Consider the following 19819-nt stretch of genomic DNA (forward strand, 5'->3'; position numbering starts at 1 on the left):
TTTAGGGAAGCTTTTAATGTTCTGTTGGAAGTCGCCCAGAGTGGCTGGGGAAACCCAGCCAGATGGGCAGGGTATAAATAATAAATTATTATTGTTATATTATTATTATATATGATATGCATTAACTGTCTAGATGCCCAACTAGAGCCAGCACATTCAAATGCCAAGCTATCAGGAAGCTTTTAATGTGTGATGTTCTGTTGTGCTTTTGTATATTCTGTTGGAAGCTGCCCAGAGTGGCCGGGGCAACCGAATCAGAGGGCACGGAACAAAAAAATTAAATTTGTTGTTGTTGGTTATATGAATGGTAACATAAAGTGCACACCCAAGGCCATTAACACAACTCCACAGCAGAAGCAAGAGCAACACACAAGGCACCCAGAATCTTCAGTGCCTTCTTGTGACGCTCATTTGAAACAGCTGCCAAAGTTCTGCAAATATCGAAAGCCATTAGTTCAGCGTTCAGTTTCTGCATGCCAAATTGCTGTGACTTAAGATGTGCGGGGAACCCTTCACCAAAGAAACCAGAATGGCCTGGGGGAGATTTACTGCAAGCTGACAAAGACTGAGCAAATGCAGCCGAGGCTCAAATTTCACTGGCTTCAACCTGCCAGAAAGCCAGCTTCTGATCTCCTGCAGACAGAGAAAAGGATCCGAGGACCATCAGGAAGGAACCTGTCGTGCAACTTTCCGGCATGCCAAGGTTAGGACACGGGATGCACAGCAGAAAGGATCAAAAATAAAATAAAAGAAGTTTCTGTACCCTCAGGTCTGACATCAGCTTCTTGTCCAGGGTCTGTTCTAAGAAGTGAGAACTAACTTGCTGCATAGAGCCCTGGGACAAAGGAGGGGAAAGAGGCAAGTTAGCAACAGGGTGATTTTGAACAAAGCACAGGTGAGATAAAAATCCTGGCTGTTAGTCCTCAGCATAAGAGATACACTGCTTCCGAACAAAGGAGGGTCTATTTATCGTATTTTTTGCTCTATAAGACTCACTTTTCCCCTCCCAAAAAGGGGAAATGTGTGCGCGTCTTATGGAGCGAATGCAGGCTGCGCATCTATCACAGAAGCCAGAACATTAAAAGGGATTGCTGCTTTCACTGCGCAGCGATCCCTCTTGCTGCTCTGGCTCCTGAAATTCAGAATTTTTTTTTTCTTGTTTTCCTCCTCCAAAAACTAGGTGCGTCTTGTGGTCTGGTGCGTCTTATAGTGCAAAAAATACGGTAGCTATCGGGCTAATGGCTGTTAAATGACCTCTCCTTCTCCTTCTCCAATCTGTTTTGTCACCTTCCAAGCCAGTGGCTGTCACCACATCTCGTGGCAAAGAAATTTTTCACGTCTGTTCCGCTTTGTTCTGCCTGCCCATCCCAAGTCGACTGGCAATCAGATTCACTTTTTAGCCATGGCACGGAGGAAAGACCGTATGACACACAGCCCCACTTTCTTATTCCCTGTTGCCATTTGATTGGCAGCCTTGTTTCGGAAAGCTTTTAAGGTTTCATACTTCTTTTCTTTCTCTCTGCATTTTGTTGGAAGCCACCCAGAGCGGCTGGGGTAACCCAGTCATACTGGCAGGGTATAAGAAATAAATTGTTGTTATTGTTTTGGGAAGGGGAATTCTCTGCTTCCCATCTCTATGTTCTTTTCACTTTTTTGAATTTTTCTTTTTTACTCCAATATATTTCCTGGCATTAGCCACCCCTCAAAATGACCCAAAAACTGCCACTCAAGCTATACCAGAATCAGGACCTCTTTCCTTCATCAAGGCAGGTTTGGGTGGGGGAGTGTTGTAGCCAATGCAGACTCCACCCAACTGAGTTTTAGGGAGAGGCTATAACAATCCATTCACAGGAGGCGGCCCAAGCTAAATCTAGAGCAGCCTTTCCCAACCTGGTGCCCTCCAGATGTTTCAGACTCCCACCAGCCCCAGGCAGCACAGCCTTAAAACAGCCGTATGCAGCCATGCTGCCGCCTCAGGCTGATGGGAGGTGTAGTCCAAAAAGTGGAGGGCACCGTGTTGGCAATGGCTGCTATTACTGGGGGGGCGGTATGCCTCTGAAGGCCTGATCCTGCAGGCTCTCCTTATTCTCTTAAAGGCATTCAGACAAATTCGTGGAAGATTACTACAGTGGTACCTCAGGTTAAGAACTTAATTCATTCTGGAAGTCCGTTCTTAACCTGAAACTGTTCTTAACCTGAAGCACCACTTTAGCTAATGGGGCCTCCCGCTGCCGGCGCGCCACCACAGCACGATTTCTGTTCTCATCCTGAAGCAAAGTTCTTAACCCGAGGTACTATTTCTGGGTTACCGGAGTCTGTAACCTGAAGCATCTGTAACCTGAAGCGTCTGTAACCCGAGGTACCACTGTACTACAGTGGTACCTCGGGTTAAGAACTTAATTCATTCTAGAGGTCCGTTCTTAACTTGAGGTACCACTTTTGCTAATGGGGCCTCCCGCTGCTGCCACGTCGCTGGCGCGTGATTTCTGTTCTCATCCTGAGTTAAAGTTCTTAACCTGAGGTACTATTTCTGGGTTAGCAGAGTCTGTAACCTGAAGCGTCTGCAACCCGAGGTACCACTGTACCATGGGTTACAGTGGTACCTTGGGTTAAGTACTTAATTCGTTCCGGAGGTCCGTACTTAACCTGAAACTGCTCTTAACCTGAAGACCACTTTAGCTATTGGGGCCTGCTGCCGCTGCCGTGCCACCGGAGCACGATTTTTGTTCTCATCCTGAAGCAAAGTTCTTAACCTGAGGTAATATTTCTGGGTTAGCGGAGTCTGTAACCTGAAGCATATGTAATCCGAGGTACTGTTAGGATATTTCCGTTCCACCTTAAAAGGGAGCAGGCTTTTGTGAGTCACAGAGTCTGCGCATTTCCTGTTCACAGGATGTTTATGTTTCCTATTGCTTTCGTTTTCTCTCTCTCTGTGTCGTAGACACTAAAGCAGGCAGTCATGTTTTTCTGTGTTCTGATCAACGCTGAATAAACTTGTAAATAATGCTCTCCTGAGTGCGACTTTGGCTGTGCATTATCTGCTGATAGAGTGTGCATGAGCTCTGGAATGTGGCAAGCTATTTCTAGAAACTCATGTCACTAATTGTTGATACTGCGTGACTACGGGAGATCGATGGATCGTCCGGCAGCTGGCTTGGGGACCATGATGGACTTTGTCTCCCTGGCAGTATCCCAACAGGTACCACTATAGTAATGTCTAGCAGTCACGATGGCTATGCTCTACACCAGGGTTTCCCAAGCTTGGGTCTCCAGCTGTTGTTGGACTACAATTCCCATCATCCCTGACCACTGTCCCTACTAGCTAGGGATGATGGGAGTTGTAGTCCCAAAACAGCTGGAGACCCAAGTGGGGAAACCCTGCTACACAGTCAGAGACAGAAGGCCTCTGAATACCAGTGGTTAGGAATTTCACGAGTGCAGAGTGTGCTGTTGTGGTCAGGTTTTGCTTGCGGGCTTCCCTAACTGGTTGGTCACTGTGAGGATAGGATGCTAGATCAGACAGGCCTTTGGCCTGATCCAGAAGCCAGTCTCTTCTTATGTTCCAGAGGTTTCACAAACCTCTTGCATTTCATGTTCCGACAGACAGCTTGCTCTCTTTTCCGGGAAGAATGGCAGATGAAGCTGATGGATTATATGGAATTGGCGGAAATGACTGGTAGAATCCGAGACCAGGGAGAAGAGTCGGTGGAAGAAGATTGGAAGAAATTTAAAGCTTATCTACAGAAATATTCTAAAATTAATGAACGTTAGAAAGATGCTGGAAAGAAGTTATATGACTTTAGTAGAAATATTATAAAGAATTAAGTATGAATAGCTGACATTGGGCAAAGATGTAAATTTAAGTTCAAAATTTTGTTAAATTAAATTATGGAACTAAATTTGTGAAAGAGGGAAAGGACCTGCTAGAACATTTAATTGAACTAGAATACAAAAAAGGAGGTGTGAGGAAGTCGAGGAAATAAGCTAATGAAAGATAAGGATATGAAAATATGGGGCTCTTTTGTATGTTTGTCTGTTCTCTTTTGGGTTTTTTTTAATGCTTTTCTTTTCTTTTCTTTTTTCTTGGTATTGTTGATGTTTTGTATATTTCTCTCTTGTTTTTCTTTTCTTTTTTTTGTAATGTTTAAATTTTAATAAATATTTTATTAAAAAAAAAAAAAAAAGCTTGCTCTCTTTTCCAACAGCGTAAGGAGATGACAGGGGCAAAGGCACTTACCAAGAGTTTAGCAGCTTGTACTCGCACCACCCAGGAGCCATCACTGACCATGTGACAAATCTTCCCAAATGCATCATCCACTAGGCGGATTTCTTCATTGGAGGAAGGGATTGGGACAATGCTGAAGGGGTGGGGAGGAAGAGAAAGAGAGACAAGGTGCTGTACCAATGTTTCATACCTAGGTTTGTTCTCAACTGCTGAACCAGGGTTGGCTGAGAGTTAAATCTTCTATACCTTTCCCTACAAATGTTGTGAATGGAGAGAGGGATGGGGAATCCGACCCAACACACTTGCCCAATTCAGCTTGCGTAAATAAAAGGCATGTTTCATTAAGTGAACACCAAGTAACCAGGGCTCCATGCTGGGGAAAAACCCACAGCCAATGTACTTTTAAAATAAAGCTTTTGAACAAACCATGGTTTTCATAACATTTAGTTAAGCTTCATATACCATATGTCTGGTTTATACATTATGCTTGGCCACAGTTTATTAAATCATCATTTGAGCGTCCTCATTCTGCCCAGTGGTTTAACTATGGTTTGTTTACTGCCAACAAACCACAACCTGACGCTATGAGTTGGTGCCGGATTACAAACCTTGGTTTCTTTCAACTGTGGTTTGACATCACACGCAACCCCAGAACACTCCCTTAACCATGGTTTGTTTTGCTACCTTACGCGAGATGCCGACTGAAAATGCTTAAAAGGGGCTTGAGGCAAAGAACAGCAGGAAAACAGCAGGAGAAATAAGTCACGGTTTGTTTGATTAACTGCAGGACGACTCTCTCTCTCGTTCTCTGACGCATGCCCACACAGCATGGAAACTCAGGAAAAAGAAAACTTTGCAGTCTTTTAACTTTACAAGACTGGTCATTACTGAACCCCACCCCTTCGTTTAGGACTGCTAGGTATTCCATGCATACCTTTCTGGATAAAGCTGACTGAGGACCCAAGTAAGCTGAACCGCAGCACTGCGAACCTGTTCGTAGTCGTCAGTTAAGAGTTTGCATGCCTGAAAAGGAAGATCTCCAGTCAGCTACCATCAACCCTTCCACCAATATTTATATTGCATGCTTTATAAGAAGTTTAGTAATCTGCAGAAGTTTAATCTTCTTGCAGTCCCATGGACTGCAAGAAGATCAAACCTCTCCATTCTGAAGGAAATCAGCCTTGAGTGCTCACTGGAAGGACAGATCCTGAAGCTGAGGCTCCAATACTTTGGCCACCTCATGAGAAGAGAAGTCTCCCTGGAAAAGACCCTGATTTTGGGAAAGATGGAGGGCACAAGGAGAAGGGGACGACAGAGGACGAGATGGCTGGACAGTGTTCTCAAAGCTACAAACAAAAGTCGGACACGACTAAACGACTAAACAACTAAAAAACAACAACAATCTGCAGGATACGAACTGGAGGAACTAGCCAATTAAAAAATACAGTGGTACCTTGGTTCTCAAACGCCTTGGTACTCAAAAACTTGGAACCCAAGCACGGCAAACCCAGAAGTAAGCGTTCCGGTTTGCGAACTTTTTTCAGAAGCCGAACATGCTCCGTTTTGAGTGTTAGGCTTCCGATTTGAGTGCCATGCTTCCATTTTGAGTGTTACGCTGAGGTCTGGCTGTTTTTGCTATTTATTTTGCATTTTTGTTTTTGTGACTGTGTGGAACCCAGTTCAGCTACTGATGGATGGATTGTATGACTGTAGTACATTCTTTATTGCTTTCCTTTTATGGATCAGTGGCCTTGTTCGATAGTAAAATTCATGTTAAAATTGCTGTTTTTGGGGTTGTTTATAAAAGTCTGGAACGGATTAATCCATTGTGCATTACAGTCATATCTCTGGTTTCAGACACTCCAGGTTACGTTTTTTCGGGTTCCGTATCGCCGAAAGCCAGAAGTACCGGAACAGGTTATTTCCGGGTTTCGGTGGTCACACATGCACAGAAGCGCTAAATCGCGCTTTGCGCATGCGCAGAAGCGCCGAATCGCAACCCGCGAGCGCGCAGTCGCGCCGCTACAGGTTGCGAACGTGCATCCCGCACAGATCATGTTCGCAACCCGAGGGTCCTCTGTACTTTGTATGGGAAAGTGCGCCTTGGTTTGGGAATGCTTTTGGTTTTGGAACGGACTTCTGGAACAGATTAAGTTTGAGAACCAAGGTACCACTGTAAAAAGAAACCTGAGTCCCTGATGAACACAGGAATATTACAAGAGCCTGCTGGATCAGGCCAAAGGACCATCTAGTCCAGCATCCTGTTCTCACAGTGGCCAAAAAGATTCCCGTGGGAAACAAGGGATCAGGATTTGAACACAAGACCACTCTCCCCTCCTTTGTTTTCCATTAACTGGTAATCAGAAGCATTGCTGCCTCCACAGTTGGACGCAGCAATAGCCCTTTCCTCCATGAATTTGTCTGATCCTCTTTAAAGCCATCCAAGTTGATGGCCATCGCTGCCTTCTATGGGAGTGAGTTCCATAATTTAACTATGTGTAGCGTGAATAAGGGGGACGCGGGTGGCGCTGTGGGTTAAACCACAGAGCCTAGGGCTTGCCGATCAGAAAGTTGGCGGTTCGAATCCCCGCGACGAGGTGAGCTCCCGTTGCTCGGTCCCTGCTCCTGCCAACCTAGCAGTTTGAAAGCACATCAAAGTGCAAGTAGATAAATAGGTACCACTCTGGCGGGAAGGTAAATGGCGTTTCCGTGCGCTGCTCTGGTTCGCCAGAAGCGGCTTAGTCATGCTGGCCACATGACCCAGAAGCTGTACGGCGGCTCCCTCGGCCAATAAAGCGAGATGAGCGCCACAACCCCAGAGTCGACCACAACTGGACCTAATGGTCAGGGGTCCCTTTACCTTTAGCGTGAATAAGTACTCTATTCAACTCCAAACCAGTATAGCAGGGACTGGGAGCCTAAAAGCCGTACAGGATTTTTTTCAGCCTCCACACAAGCTACTCTGGAAACACCCCCCCCCCCACCACCAATTTTGGCACTCTTCAGAGTGGAAGCTCTTGAGAGTCCTGCCTCTTTTAGGGACCATGGCATCTTTACACACATACGCAATCCAGTAGCATAAAAGCCAAATGGTCATTCACTTTGTGGGTGGGAAGTCAGAAAAGGAGGTTAAAATCTTTTCCGCTTACTTTTAAACTAAATTATAATGCCAGGGCCTTGCATACAGGGTTGTTGGGAGTAAAAACGTAAGAGATGCTGAGCTGAACTCCGATGAGGGAAAGAGGGATGGAAGGATCATGCAATGATCGTTATTAATGGCTGCCTCACCCCCTGCACTGCTTAAAACTTAGATTATTGTTTGTCACCGGGGGAGAGAAACTTTTCATCATCTGGGTAATAATGCTGGCTAGCTTCCTATTTTGAGCTTGAGGTCCCAAGATGATTAATTTGCTCACACCCCGCAGCTCTCCTGTTTCAAAACAAACAAGCACTAAGCCAGCGGACGCTGCATTTCACAATATTTTTTCCCATTGCTTGGTGGCAGGGAGAGGATTGCAAATCTGATGCAGTCATTAGAGAGCACAGATTGCGGAATTTGTGCAAAGGGTCAGCAGTCAGCTTTAATTTTAGAAAACGCGCAAGCGGGGATACCCAAGCGCCGGATAAAGAATCCTGTAGGAGCTTCCCTGGTATTATTATAACAAGGAAGTCAAGCACGGGTGGAGGGAAGACACAGGGCAAGAAATAAGAAATGGATAAATGTTGGTACGAGTGGACGCGGGTGGAGCTGTGGATTAAACCACAGAGCCTAGGACTTGCCGATCAGAAGGTCGGCGGTTTGAATCCCCGCAACAGGGTGAGCTCTCGTTGCTCGGTCCCTGCTCCTGCCAACCTAGCAGTTCAAAAGCACATCAAAGTGCAAGTATATAAACAGGTACCACTCTGGCGGGAAGGTAAACGGCGTTTCTGTGCGCTGCTCTGGTTCACCAGAAGCGGCTTAGTCCGGCTGGCCACATGACCCGGAAGCTGTACGCCGGCTCCCTCGGCCAATAAAGCGAGATGAGTGCCGCAACCCCAGAGTCGGCCACGACTGGACCTAATGGTCAGGGGTCCCTTTACCTTTCCCTTAAATGTTGGTACATAATGAAATGTGAAAATGCGGATTTACAAATATAATGTATTTTATTAGGATGAACTAGTACTCCTAACTAACTACGGATATAGAGCAGGCATATTCAAATTCGGCCCTCCAGATGTTTTGGGACTACAATTCCCATCATCCTTGACCACTGGTCCTGTTAGCTAGGGATCATGGGAGTTGTAGTCCCAAAACATCTGGAGGGCCGAGTTTGCCTATGCCTGATATGGCCTTCACTAGAATACAGCTTTGGTTAAGTATGGCAGCCTCTTAAGTATGGCATACTTTTTTTGCCTGCTGCCTGAGAAAACAGCTTCCCAACCCTTGCTTGAGGAAGTCCTATAGGCACGTCAGTGATCTGTTGTTAATAAATGATTAACAGCATGTTTGGTGTTAGAGAAAGGCTGGTCAATGATCCTACTCTTCCCCGGGAGCCCTTGGAAATAGTTGGCCATATGTATTGTTTGGGGCTACCATCTTTTAAATTAGGGCACAGTGACGTTTGCCTTTAAGTGTGTGATGAGCAATTTAATCAGCTCTGTTGTTGCCAAGACAGTTGTGGATTGTGTACATAAGTGGTAAACTGTGTTCACATAAGACTATTTAAACATCACATAATTCCCCCTCATGGGCAGACATATGTGAGTAGATTAGCTTGGTTTCCAGCATGTGAGTTCATGTAAAGATTTCATATATGTATTGCAACATTAATAATAAATAAATAAAGAATCCCGGAGGAGCACACCTGGCACCCAGGCCGAAGGCTTGTCACTCCTGATTTTTAGTGGTGAGCTATTAAAAGAATGGGAACGGTTTAAAAATAAAGGAAGAAGAAGAAGAAGAAGAGGAAGAAGCAGCTAACTTCAATTGCAGTGGGTCCTCCAGGGCCCCTGGCATTTGCCTCAACATGTTGGGGGCTCGTGCTGGGCCTGCAGTGGCCACAATTAAAAAATTTAAGAAACGAAAATATCCTGAAGCGAGACTTGCGACACAGCCATCCTCCACAGCCCAGCTTAATGGTAGGGCCCCACACTAAACACATAGAACACAGTAATTACCTGGCTATAAATGGTTTGCTGCAACTTTAATCCCCTTTCATGCAGCTGCAACTGTAGGGGGAAAAAAATGTGATTATAGTACCCAAAACAAAACATTTTTTTTAAACAATGGAGGGGTGGGAAAGATCACAAGAGGGGCAGGTCCTTAAAGGATTTGCTACTGGAGTTTAGCTATTAAGGGTATCAGCATTGGAGACTGAAAATAAAAAAATTGAGTCGCAGAGATAACCTTACAAGATTATTTTCCACCTTTGCTACGAGCTCCGTCTCAAACATCCAGATCCTGCAACTGAGTCCATTATGTGCTTAAGGCTACACTCCTATGTTCATTTTCCCCCGGGAGTCAGACCCATTAAACGCTGCGGCACTCGAACTCAGGCCACATGTGCAAGGTTGCTGCTTGGTCGTCCTTTCCTATGACGACTGGATGGGCATTAACAGTCGAGACTCCATCACCAGGATTCGGCCACACCTTCTCCTTATCACTCAAAGAGAACCAATTTAATATTATAATCCAGGGGTCAGCAAGGTTTATCTCGCCTGGGCCGGTTCACTCCCACGGAGATTGCTCCGTGGGCTGGATCGCGTCTGCACAGATGCGATTTCCGGCGCCACAGAAGCGAGTCCCCGCTCTGCCGGTTTAGCGCAGCATGCAGGGACTTGCCGAGCGAGCGGCTCGGTTCGGGGCCGGCTTGTGGGCCGTTTAAAAAATGACCCCCTTGGGCCGCTTGTGCTGACCTCTGTTATACCGTATTTTTCGCTCTATAAGACGCACCTGATCATAAGACGCACCTAGTTTTTAGAGGGGGAAAGCAAGAAAAAAAATATTCTGCGCAGAGCACGTAAGCGGCTCTTGCTTTTCTTGCTTTAAACCCTTCCGTCCCTCCTCCTGCTTCGCTGAGAAGCCAGCAGAGCAAGAGTGATAGCTGCGCAGCGCCTCTTCTACTGGCTTCCCAGCAAAGAGGGATGAGGGACGAAAGGGAGCCCTTACAAGGGAGCGCTGAGCAGAGCCTGGCAGTGGCTCTTGCTGGCTTTTTCCCAAGGAGGGAGAAGGGCAGCCCGCCAGTCCCTTCTCCCTCCTCGGGGAAAAGCCCCCAAGAGCCGCACGCACACTCCACACGGCTCTTTAAAAGGAGCGCTGAGCTGAGCCTCCCGTCTGCATTCGCTCCATAAGATGCACACACATTTCCCCTTACTTTTTAGGAGGGGGAAAGTGCGTCTTATGGAGCGAAAAATACGGTAATCCCTCTGACAACTTCCTGGTCAGCACCTTCTTTTCATGGAAGGCTACCCAAGAAGGGAGTAAGAGATAGGAAGGAAGGCCAATTCCTTAAAGCGTGTTGTAAATAAAAATTGCCCTTTCCCCCGTATGGGGTATCCAAGAGCCCATATAGAGTCCTTACATGGGTTCCCTATTGGTAGGAGAGAATAACAGAGGCCAACCAGAGAATATTGAGAAGCAAAGCAGCTAGTAAGCTTGATCTTTATTGATCTGTTGCAACAGGGTGCTCCCCTCACCCGCAGGAGAGGAGGAGGAACCCAGAAAAATGGCATGCAAGGCCTTATAAAGACTTTTGAAATTGCCACCCTGTAGATCAAGACCACCCCCAGAAACATAATACATACATCACAGAAGGGGTGTAACCTAAGACCACCCCCCAGATACATCATACCTACATCACCAAAAAGGCGGTCTAAAACAGAAAATGTGAATGTTGTTTTTCTCCTGTCGTTGTTTATCTCCTGTCTGGCAGGTTACTTGATTGGATTTCCTGGGGAGCCTGGCTAGTCTTTTGTAGTGATAAATACTTAGTTCCTGGGCCAGGTCACAGGCTCACACCCTATTCGTATCTTAAATGTGCCCTTAAGACAGGATTTGTGAAGGAAAAGACAATGGGGAGGCTTTTCCATTTTCCTTTGACCTTGCAGAGAAAACATTTGGTCATTTTGGGACAGTTTGGGAATCAAAAATGGTTCCAGGTCGGTCTTCCTGTGCTGATCTATGTATGTGCATGGTTGGTACACTTATGAACATTTAACATATATCTAAGACCTCAGAATTCCTATCACAAGGGGGACGACTGCCATCCCATGGCTATGCCTGCTGGCCACTCACAGTCCTCGTGGCGGCTAAATTCACCCCAGAAACACCTGGTAGACTCCAATGCGCACCCCACACTCAAGGAGGATTTTGATTTAGGGGAAGCTGAACTCAGCACTCCCGACCCTTACCATTGCTTTTATAGCCGCAGTTCTAACCCGAGGATCCTGGTCACTGAAGTGATCCCCGATGATCTTCTGGACGTCTTTGGGAGGCTGGCCTTCGACTTCTTTTGAGGTGCCTTTTTCCACAGTCCCAAGGTAGCCAATCAGGAGGAGGCATTTGGTCCTTACCCCGTGGGAGGAATCAGTCAGATGCTGAGGAATAAGGAAGAAGTAAATGAATGAATGGATTAGCCCAGAGGTCAGCAACCTAAGGCCCATGGGCTACCCCCGAACCGAGCCGCCCACTTAGTGAGTCCCCGCGCGCTGCACTAAACTGGTGCAGCGCAGTGCAGGGATGTTCTTCCACAGCTCCAGAAATCGCTTCTGCTCATGCCCAGACGCTGAAAATCGCTTCTGCGCAGGCACGGTTTTCGGTGTCTGGGCATGCGCAGAAGCAATTTCCAGCGCCACAGACATGCCCAGACGCGATATCTGCCATCGCACTGTGCCGGTCCGGCTCACAAAGGATCTCCTCAGGAGTGATCTGGCCCAGGCCCGGTAAGCCTTGTCAACCCCTGGATTAGCCCAAACTTCTCCTGACAGTTTGTCTTTGTTGGAGGAACCTCATGTTGAGTTCTTGTTTTTTGTTTCTTAAAATGAACCGGTTTGTTTGGGGATTCAACACTCTTGGGGACGTTGGGTCTTAAATGCAGTGGAATTTTAAGCATGTTGCCAAATTTGGGGAAGAGGGTTTTTAACGAAATCTCAGCAATAATTGGGGGGTGGTGATTGGCTTTATTAAATCTCCGTACACACCCAGCAGAAAACCAGGCCATCTTACATTAAAAATAAATAAATCTCAGCAGCAATATACTGACAAAAATCTTACAAGGGTTAAGCATAGTAAAATGGCACATTAACTGAATAACTAACACAAAGGTTATGTTCTGTTTTTGGGGGGAGGAAAAAGATATATTTTTGGCAGATTTCAAAATGTAGACCAATTAAAAAAATACTGTTAAATCTGTTCCAATGGTCTTTAAAAATATCTGGATTATGCAACGTTTAAGTTATATTTGTTCAAAGGGGACATACCCTCGGGAGAATAACGATGCAGACTTGTGAATCTATATATACACTGTCTGGTTTATTGTTTGTAGGTTGGCTTTACTTGGATTTTGTTATCTTTGGAACATTTTTGGTGCCAGAGGTTGTATGGCTGTGCAAGAAAATGAATAAAAACCTATTATTATTATTATTATTATTATTATTATTATTATTTAAAAAAATAAAAAAACTCTCCCCAAGCCACTTTTCCATCTCAGGTCATGCTCCCTCCCTACATTGCTCTAGGCCCTATTTTTTGCCTGGCTGCAAGTGTCCTTGAACTGTAATAATGCCTCTTGGCTGCATGGACGGAAAGGGGTATTGGGTGGGTGCTATGTAGAGCCTCTGACTTTTGCCTGGCTGGAATGTAGCCGACTGTAAGGGTTGCATCCAGTGCTCTGCGCAGCTTTTGCCTCTAGCCTGCTTACCACCCCCGAAGGGGAAATGCAGCTCTCAGGCTGAAGGAAGCTTCGCTCCACCTAAAAATATTTCGATATTTAATAGTTCAAATTACCTTGCAGGCAACATCCACCAGGCGCATCCTCACTGCAGGACTGTCTTGGAGCTTCTTTCCAATCACCAACAAGGTATCCAGCAGCTGAGCAAGAACTTGGTGGGACTCTTAAAAACAGTTAAAAAAAGAGAAAGTCATTATTTCATCTTGCATTCACTCATGTCCTGGGTCTGGAGGGACATGGCCCAGCAACTACGCTCAATCTAAGCAGGTAACCATTTGATTTAATCATTTTAACTCTTCACTTGAATTTCCAAACACCATTCTGAAATATCACACAGGCTTTTTATTAATACGAAGACCAGCCTTCTAGTCTTTCCATCTGCTCTGCCAAAAGGAGAAACGCCAGTGATTCCGTTTCGTACATTTTTTACGGTACAGTCATACCTCGGGTCGCGAACATGATCCGTGCGGGAGGCACGTTCGCAACCCGCAGCGCTGCGTCTGCACATGATGCGATTCAGTGCTTCTGCGCATGCGCCGAAACTAAGAAGTACCGTATTTTTCGCCCTATAGGACGCACTTTTTCCCCTCCAAAAATGAAGGGGAAATGTGTGTGCGTCCTATGGGGGGAATGCAGGCTTTCACTGAAGCCTGGAGAGCAAGAGGGGTCGGTGCGCACCGACCCCTCTCGCTCTCCAGGCTTCAGGAAGCTCTGAGCAACCCTAGGGAGCCCGGCGTGAAGCCGCGCTGGGCTCCCAAAGGTTGCGCATAGCTGCCTGCATTCCGAAGCCTGGGGCGCGCTGAAGAGCGCGCCCGGGCTTCGCGCAGCTCTCTGCAAGCCTGGGGAGACCGGCGCGGCTCCCTTGCGGATAGCAGGCTGTTCTGGGGGCTGGGGTCGGGGGAAGCTCGGGCTTCCCCCACGCCAGCCCCATGCCTGGGGGGGGGGGAAATAATTTTTTTTTTCTTTATTTCCCCCCCAAAAAAACTGCCACTTTTCTGAACTGGTCGGCCAGTTTCATAAGAAACAGGGCAAACCTTGGTTGCAAGCTTGCTGCAAGCCTGGAGAGAGCTAAACCATGAGCCCAGGTTCAGCCAAACACTATGCCAAGCCATGACTTAGCTCAGCACAGTAGCAGCAGGACTAGGGAGCAGCCCGGCACCTGCAATCTCCTCTCCTGAAGCATCCTCACCCATTCACACTAAACCTTGGTAATGATACTGTACAGGTTAAAGTTAATGATAGACTAAGATTAAAAATTAGGATTAAAGATGTTTAACGAAATGGAAAGTTGACATTAAGAGGGAAAATTTTAACGTTATATGATACTAAGACCAAAGATCAGGTTTAAAGAAGTTGAAGTTATATATTTCAATATCTTATTAAAGCTAAAGATTGGGATTAAAAAAGTGGAAAAGAAATTGCTGGACAAACAATTTGGATTGGAATACAAAAGAGGGAGGTATGAGGAAGTCCAGAAAATAAGTAACTAAAAAAACGGAAATGGAAAAGAGATATTGTTTTTAATTGTTATGTTTTCTGTTCTTTTATTGTTGAATCTTGTTTTTTTGTGTTTTTGTTATATGTATTGTGTATGTTTTTCTTTTCTTTCTTTGTTGTTCAAAACTTTAATAAAAATTATTTAAAAAAAAAATAAAATAAACCTTGGTAATGATGTGCAAACCAAACCATTTTTCAAACAAGATTCAGGGCTAATCAATGAGGTGCCATCCAAATGCTTTTGTCTAAAACTCTCCCCATTCCTGGGTGGAGAGGCTGGGAGGTTGTCCAATTAATATGGTGAGGTCATAACCACCGGTTATCCCTGGTCTAGGCAGATACCTATAATGTGACTCAATCTAAAGCAATTTCATGCAACGATATGAAAGCAGTGTGCACGTACAACAACCCCCACCCCCAACAAAGTGAAATCTGGAAGGATTTGTACACCTCACCAGATTCCATTTGGAAAATATCACATACTCTCATTTTGGAGTGTGTTGATGGCATCGTCCAGAATGCAGTCAGGAGAAAACCCTGGAGTCTTTGTCAGCAAACCCAGCAAGGAAGCAACCTTCAACCTCACAGAAGGATCGTTCTCCTAGGATGAGAGTAAGAGAAAAAGGAGGACTAAAGCCTTCACAAACCAACTCTATCTGGGTGTGCAGTATCCATCGCAGAATTTACATAAAAGTAGACTTTCAATGGGACGCGGGTGGCGCTGTGGGTTAAACCACAGAGCCTAGGACTTGCCGATCAGAAGGTCAGCGGTTCAAATCCCCGTGACAGGGTGAGCTCCCGTTGCTCGGTCCCTGCTCCTGCCAACCTAGCAGTTCGAAAGCACATCAAAGTGCAAGTAGATAAATAGGTACCGCTCCAGCGGGAAGGTAAACCGCGTTTCCGTGCGCTGCTCTGGTTCGCCAGAAGTGGCTTAGTCATGCTGGCCACATGACCCGGAAGCTGTACACCGGCTCCCTCGGCCAATAAAGCGAGATGAGCGCCGCAACCCCAGAGTCGGCCATGACTGGACCTAATGGTCAGGGGTCCCTTTACCTTTACCTTTAGACTTTCAATACGGTCCTCCTCAACCACTGTCACCTGTGCAGTAGCAAACAATACTCCCAAATTTCAACTACTTACCATTTAATTTTCGTTCCTAAAATCCCAATAAATCTATTGATTTTTGCTCCCAAGACACCTTGCGATACCGTGAGATACCGCCCCTTGGCCCTACCTTGTAATAATGCTCCAGCAAGATTCTGACCACTCCTTCCACACTTTCGGCTTCCACTGGCTTCCGAGCAAACTGAAGGAGGTATTGCAAAGCGTCCGCTGGCGAAGTTGCCTTGCACAGATCCACATGGAGTGCGGCCGACTTACTTGGTTTTGTCAGTCGGAGTTTCTTCGCTGAAATTTCCTCATGCTGCTGTTGCTGAAATATGAATGCTGTGTTGGGCTCCATTCACACACGAACAAACAAGAGCGGCAGTATTAACTTGTTCTCCACAAGTTGTTCCAGAGTAACTCCCTTGTTGCTGTTATTATAGCTTCACGCTATTTCACTTGTCTACAACATCCTAGGAGCCTTTAGGAGCTCACCAAATTGGGGAAACTGTGGGAAAGGGCTATACCCTGAGCCCGGCTTCGGCTGGGGAGGGCGGGATATAAATAAAATTATTATTATTATTATTATTATTATTATTATTATTATTACCGTATTTTTCACTCCATAAGATGCACTTTTTTCCTCTTAAAATCTACGGGGAAATGTCTGTGCATCTTATGGAGCAAATGTGTGGTGCCTGGGGCTGGGGGGGGGGGGGAAACCCGGGCTCCCCTCGCCAGCCCCACAAGCTCGGGGAGCAGCGGAAAGGCTGCGCTCAGCCTTTCTGCTGCTCCCTGACCTGCTCTTTGGGGCTGGTGGTGGCTTTCCCCAAAGAGCAGGTCAGGGAGCAGCGGAAAGGCTGCTCCCCGAGCTTGTGGGGCTGGCGGTGGGGGAAAGCTGTGCTTCCCCTACTGCCAGCCCTGGGGAGCAGCGGGAAGGCTGTGTGCAGCCTTTCCACTGCTCCCCGATCTGCTCTTTGGGTCAAACAGCTCTGGGGTAGCCCGCGAAGCCTCCGCAGGGCAGCGGGGAGCCTTCATCCCGCTGCCCTGGGGAGGCTTCGCGTGGCTATCCCTGGCTTTTGTGGGAGGTGGGGGGAGGGACAGAGCGAGGCTCTCTCACTTCCCCCACCTCCCGCAAAAGCCCCCAAGAGCCGCATATTTTCTTTTCTTTAATCCCCCCCCCCCCCAAAAAAAGTAGGTGCGCCTTATGGAGCGAAAAATACGGTATTCATTAGATTTGTACTTTGCTGCCCATTAAGAAAGTCCCAAAGTGGGTTACAATAAAAATACAACACATCTGTCTGGATTTTCACTTTTCACTAACCCTACCTTTGCCTGGTACTGAAACAATCACAAGGCTGGCATCAGGTGAGCCCCTCTGGTAAGAACATTAAATAAATTGGGGAATGGGGAGCTGCCACAGAGAAGGGCTGCTGCCTTTCAAAGGTAGCTCTCAAAACAAGAGGTTTTAAAAAACCCTGAATGCCAAATGTTACAGTGTCACATTCCAAAACTTGGAGGAGGGATCCGATTTCATTTCTTGATGAGCAGCTTCTGAGCTCTCAAATCACTTGCCAGGCAGAAATCCAACAGATAAAGCTTTCCCAACATGCAGACAGAGGCGATTACCAGAAATGCATCATTTCGCCTGCAGGTTTTCCGCTCATCACACAACTCCCAAGAAATCAGCTGGCAAATTGTAAGCAAGCGTAACAAACCTGCCTCTCTCTGCATATTAGCTTCTCAATCATTGCCCCTTAACATTATTTATTTACCGACTGCATTTATGCCTCACCTTTCTCCTCCACGGAGCTCCAAGTGGCATGCACAGTTCTCTATCAGCCTCATTTAATTATTATTATTAGGCCAAATTCTGTGCAACTGCCATAAAACTTAGGGAACAAGCTGTGCTACCATAATGACTAAGGCCTTAAATGACAATTTTGGGTTACAGTGGTATCTCAAGTTAAGAACTTAATTCGTTCTGCAAGTCCATTCTTAACCTGAAACTGTTCTTAACCTGAGGTACCACTTTAGCTAATGGGGCCTCCTGCTGCTGCTGTGCCGTCGGAGCACTATTTCTGTTCTCATCCTGAAGCAAAGTTCTTAAGCCGAGGTACTATTTCTGGGTTGGCGGAGTCTGTAAACTGAAGCATATGTAACCTGAAGCGTCTGTAACCCGAGGTACCACTGTATATTTTAGTGATTAAGATTTAGTTTATATATTTTTAACTGCTGCTATATCTGTATTGGGACGCGGGTGGCGCTGTGGGTAAAACCTCAGCGCCTAGGACTTGCCGATCGCATGGTCGGCGGTTCGAATCCCCGTGGCGGGGTGAGCTCCTGTCTTTCGGTCCCAGCTCCTGCCAACCTAGCAGTTCGAAAGCACCCCTGGGGGCAAGTAGATAAATAGGGACCGCTTACCAGCGGGAAGGTAAACGGCGTTCCGTGTGCTGCGCTGGCTCGCCAGATGCAGCTTGTCACGCTGGCCAAGTGACCCGGAAGTGTCTGCGGACAGCGCCGGCTCCCGGCCTATAGAGTGAGATGAGCGCACAACCCTAGGGTCTGGCAAGACTGGCCCATACGGGCAGGGGTACCTTTACCTTTACCTTATATCTGTATTGCCCCTGTTATACCCAATTGTAAATTCAAATGTATCCTTATCATGTTTTATGACTTCCCTGATATTGTGTGTGAGCTGGAACTTGTCTGTGACAGAAATGAATAAATTCTATTATTATCATCATTATCATTATGAATTTACTAGCCACTTTTCATCCTTCCCAGGCTAACCCAAATCGACTTACAAACAAACAACAGGCCCCACGTAGAAACATTAAGGCCGAGAGGAAAAACAAATGCACTGAAAACATCCCTCCCACTTCTAAGAGGCCATAGTTTAATCCTTACAACAACCCTGTGAGGTAGGGTTAGGATGAGAGGCAAGCGCAGCTACCTCCCCCCCCCCACCCGCACCGAGGTCACACCCAGTGAGCTTCGAGTGGGAGGATTTGAACCCAGGACCCGAAGGCCGCCACTCTAACCACTGCGCGACATTGCCCTTGCCGTGGATGGGAGACGAAGAAGCTTTGCAGGTTTCGCCCCATCCTCCCCTCCCCACCCCACTTCCAAGGCCTCGCCGGTTACCTGGACGACCACTTTGCTGAACTCTTCGTACACCCGTTTCTTCAGGTGCGCCGCCATGATGGTCTTGCGATTTCGCTTTCCGGCGCCGGCTGAGCCCCGCCGGCCACCGTCCTCTCCCTTTTTCCTTCCCTCCCTCCCGCGCCGAGTATAAGTCAAAGAGATGAGGTTCTTAAGCCTTCCGCCCTTCTACTTCGGGCTTCCAATCGCAGCCATTAGACTCCTCCGCGTGCGGAGGCGAAGAGGGGAGGAAGCAAATGGGAAAATTCTTATATATCCATGTTAAGAATTCGAGAAAAGCCGGAGAAGGCTTGAAAGCTCGCAGGGGCCGTTGCACCAAGGAAAGACGTGAACGTCCCAATTAATCTGCCTCTGCCCAAACTCACAAACCTTTTTTTTTTTTAAGGCGAAAGGCATGATTATTGGAAAATCATTTGCAAAGAAACCTTCAATTCCTTGGCTGTTTCAGGCAGCGCTCTAAGCTCCTTCTGGATACCTGGTTATTTTTTTTATATATGTTTGGTGGCTCCTATTTAGCAGCCACCACTCTTGCCCCGCAAGAGATTTAGTGCATGCGATGAGGACCCGGAAGTCTCTATAAACATAAGTCACCTAAGACTGTAGCCCCTTGTTGGGCAAACAGACTGTAGGCTCGGAAGCCGCAAAAAGGGGCGGGGCGGACGGAGAGGGGCGGGGCCAGCCTTTCCTGGAATACTGTACTGGCTTATGCGTGGGTAGAAATGGAGGTTGTTGTGATGTAAGGGCGCTCTGCACATGCTCAAAGGCACTGATTTGTTTATTTGCTTGCTTGCTTGCTTTTAGATCCTGCTACGTAAGGGATCAAATTTTTAAAGGGAGACAGAAATAAGAACATCAGAACGGCCCCTGCCTAATAATAATAATAATAATAATAATATTTTTA

General features: G+C 46.7%; 1 protein-coding gene and 1 long non-coding RNA gene across 2 annotated transcripts in view; one reads left to right on the plus strand and one right to left on the minus strand.

Moving 5' to 3' along the window:
- Nucleotides 1-19053, minus strand: part of INTS4 (integrator complex subunit 4) — a 39591-nt gene extending 20538 nt beyond the window's left edge. The window contains exons 1-9 of the mRNA XM_081001859.1: nucleotides 18901-19053; nucleotides 15884-16081; nucleotides 15133-15250; nucleotides 13209-13315; nucleotides 11615-11800; nucleotides 9383-9433; nucleotides 5160-5248; nucleotides 4238-4358; nucleotides 764-835 (exon numbers count right to left, since the gene is read on the minus strand). Coding sequence (XP_080857985.1) covers nucleotides 764-835; nucleotides 4238-4358; nucleotides 5160-5248; nucleotides 9383-9433; nucleotides 11615-11800; nucleotides 13209-13315; nucleotides 15133-15250; nucleotides 15884-16081; nucleotides 18901-18957 — 999 coding nt within the window. The 5' untranslated portion in view covers nucleotides 18958-19053. The remainder of the gene's footprint in view (nucleotides 1-763; nucleotides 836-4237; nucleotides 4359-5159; nucleotides 5249-9382; nucleotides 9434-11614; nucleotides 11801-13208; nucleotides 13316-15132; nucleotides 15251-15883; nucleotides 16082-18900) is intronic.
- LOC308475413 overlaps nucleotides 1-19819 on the plus strand; it is a 171463-nt gene that overhangs the window by 9993 nt on the left and 141651 nt on the right. The gene's annotated exons all lie outside the window — the stretch shown is intronic.

This window comes from Podarcis pityusensis (genome assembly GCF_964106645.2).
Source record: "Podarcis pityusensis genome assembly, chromosome: 4".
NCBI classification, from domain to species: domain Eukaryota; kingdom Metazoa; phylum Chordata; class Lepidosauria; order Squamata; family Lacertidae; genus Podarcis; species Podarcis pityusensis.